The sequence below is a fragment of the Scyliorhinus canicula genome, chromosome 8, assembly GCF_902713615.1.
Source record: "Scyliorhinus canicula chromosome 8, sScyCan1.1, whole genome shotgun sequence".
Classification (NCBI taxonomy): Eukaryota; Metazoa; Chordata; class Chondrichthyes; order Carcharhiniformes; family Scyliorhinidae; genus Scyliorhinus; species Scyliorhinus canicula.
In genome coordinates this window covers 88,122,076-88,125,206 of record NC_052153.1, presented here as the reverse complement: position 1 = coordinate 88,125,206, position 3,131 = coordinate 88,122,076, and the positions used below count along the sequence as shown (strand labels likewise).

The window sequence follows — 3,131 nt, the reverse complement described above, 5'->3', positions numbered from 1 at the left end:
GCACTGTGAGGCGTGGCTGGCGTGAGGTGGGCACCGTGGTAAGCGCTGGAGGGCACACCCCCCGGTCTGGAGAACAGTGCCGCAAGAAGCTCCACGACCTCATGAGGGCTGCCAGGTACGTACCCCGAGGGTTCCCCTCGGGCCCTACCCCTCCCCCAGCCCCCCATCACGTATCGTGCCCCCCCCCCCACTGCCGACGCAGTGGGGTTGGGGGTACCAAGTTGTACCCGACCCACATGGGCAACACACCCTCCTGAGAGCCACCATGTCATGGTGCCAAGGGCCCTCCACCCAGTCATAATGGTGACAACATCCGCGCGTCTTGATGGTGACCGCCTAACTCTGATGCTGATCATCCAGGGGCGTCGCGGAGAAGCCCCCGCCGTTCAGATGCAAGCACATCCGTCCCCACGGATGCACGGCAGAGGGGGGAAGGAGGACTGATAGGAGGGCCCTACCCTGAAGCCATGGCACTGGAGGGGGACGCGCAGAGGAGGAACAGACACGACAGGGACGAAGGGATGACGGACATAGAGGACACTGATGGCCGTGAGTCAGACGAGGAGAGAGCCGCGAGCCGGGACAGTGACGGAGAGAGGACGGGGACTGTGGACAGTGACGGAGAGAGGACGGGGACTGTGGACAGTGACGGAGAGAGGACGGGGACTGTGGACAGTGACGGAGAGAGGACGGGGACTGTGGACGGTGACGGAGAGAGGACGGGGACTGTGGACTGTGACGGAGAGAGGACGGGGACTGTGGACAGTGACGGAGAGAGGACGGGGACTGTGGACAGTGACGGAGAGAGGGCGGGGACTGTGGTCAGTGACGGAGAGAGGACGGGGACTGTGGACAGTGACGGAGCGAGGACGGGGACTGTGGACAGTGACGGAGAGAGGACGGGGACTGTGGACAGTGACGGAGAGAGGACGGGGACTGTGGACAGTGACGGAGAGAGGACGGGGACTGTGGACAGGGACGGAGAGAGGACGGGGACTGTGGACAGTGCCGGAGAGAGGACGGGGACTGGGGACGGTGACGGAGAGAGGACGGGGACTGTGGACGGTGACGGAGAGAGGACGGGGACTGTGGACGGTGACGGAGAGGGGACGGGGACTGTGGACAGTGACGGAGAGAGGACGGGGACTGTGGACAGTGACGGAGAGAGGACGGGGACTGGGGACAGTGACGGAGAGAGGACGGGGACTGGGGACGGGGACGGAGAGAGGACGGGGACTGGGGACGGGGACGGAGGGAGGACGGGGACTGTGGACGGGGACGGAGAGAGGACGGGGACTGTGGACGGTGACGGAGAGAGGACGGGGACTGTGGACGGTGACGGAGAGAGGACGGGGACTGTGGACAGTGCCGGAGAGAGGACGGGGACTGGGGACGGTGACGGAGAGGGGACGGGGACTGTGGACAGTGACGGAGAGAGGACGGGGACTGTGGACAGTGACGGAGAGAGGACGGGGACTGTGGACAGTGACGGAGAGAGGACGGGGACTGGGGACAGTGACGGAGAGAGGACGGGGACTGGGGACGGGGACGGAGAGAGGACGGGGACTGGGGACGGGGACGGAGGGAGGACGGGGACTGTGGACGGGGACGGAGAGAGGACGGGGACTGGGGACGGGGACGGAGGGAGGACGGGGACTGTGGACGGGGACGGAGAGAGGACGGGGACTGTGGACGGTGACGGAGAGAGGACGGGGACTGTGGACGGTGACGGAGAGAGGACGGGGACTGTGGACGGTGACGGAGAGAGGACGGGGACTGTGGACAGTGACGGAGAGAGGACGGGGACTGTGGACAGTGACGGAGAGGGGACGGGGACTGTGGACAGTGACGGAGAGGGGACGGGGACTGTGGACAGTGACGGAGAGGGGACGGGGACTGTGGACAGTGACGGAGAGAGGACGGGGACTGGGGACGGTGACGGAGAGAGGACGGGGACTGGGGACGGTGACGGAGAGAGGACGGGGACTGGGGACGGTGACGGAGAGAGGACGGGGACTGGGGACGGTGACGGAGAGAGGACGGGGACTGTGGACAGTGACGGAGAGAGGACGGGGACTGTGGACAGTGACGGAGAGAGGACGGGGACTGTGGACAGTGATGCACAGAGGATGGCCAGACAGTCCACGCACATACCGGACACGGCACTTAACGTGGGCCGTGGACTAGTAGTGCCGGTCCAAAGATCGACCCAGGAGCCCCCAGATCTGGGCACAGATGATGAACTCGTGTTTGCGGCACTGCTGTCACCCACAATGTCCATCATCGCAGATACACTCACCTCGGTTGGGCACATAATTGATGAGGCATCGGGCTCACTTACTGGTGCACACCACAGAGCCAATCCGGTAGAGCAGTAGGAGCAGCCGAGGGGCTGGACGGCCGGAGGGCAGCCCAGGACCAGCACACAGCTGCTGCCCAGACAGTTCCCGGGTTCCTGGACCTACAAGACCCACCCACAGACCGGATGCATTTGGACACCTTGGGAGTGGACAATGGCCGTCTTCCAGCAACTGCAGACGCGGTTGGAGGAGTCCATCCGTGTCCAGGAGCAGGGACTGGTGTCGGTCATGGCTGCCACCCAGGCCGCCACCGCACGGGTGGCGTCCGCGGTGGAGGCAATGGGTGCAACGGTTTCGGCAATGGGTCAGGTTCTACAAGGCGATGTGCACACGTCATCCGTGGCCCAGATATGGCTGCCCTCTCACAGGCAGCCATGCGCCAGAGCAAACTGGACATTGCCGCCGTGCTCTGGGGTCTGGCCCAGTCTCAGCAAGACATCGCTGAGAGCATCGGCGGCCTTGGCCACGTGCTGGGTGGCATCACAGAATCGCAGTGGGAGGTTTGCGCAATGCCTCACAGGGATTGCGCACTCCGTAGCTCCATCGCTGCGAACGTTCAGAACCTGGTTGATTCCACAGCGGGCCTCCAGGACTGGCAGCGCCAGGTGTCGGTGGTGCCACGGCACATGTCTCCGTGGGCACCACTGTCCCATAGTGAGGCTCGGGGCCACCGGGCTCCCCAAGGGAGGAGGAGGTTCTGGCGGCCATCCCGGTGACTCCAGCAAGGGAGGTCCCGGAACACTCGGACTCTTCCCCGTTCCGTCCCTGGTG

At 65.0% G+C, this 3,131-nt stretch overlaps 1 protein-coding gene across 1 annotated transcript; it reads left to right on the top strand.

Moving 5' to 3' along the window:
- Positions 1-521: 521 nt before the first annotated feature.
- On the top strand, positions 522-2,378 carry LOC119969903 (putative per-hexamer repeat protein 5). Its single transcript, XM_038803879.1, has one exon. It carries the CDS (start codon positions 522-524, stop codon positions 2,376-2,378), a length of 1,857 nt encoding a protein of 618 aa, XP_038659807.1.
- The last annotated feature ends 753 nt before the right edge of the window (positions 2,379-3,131 follow it).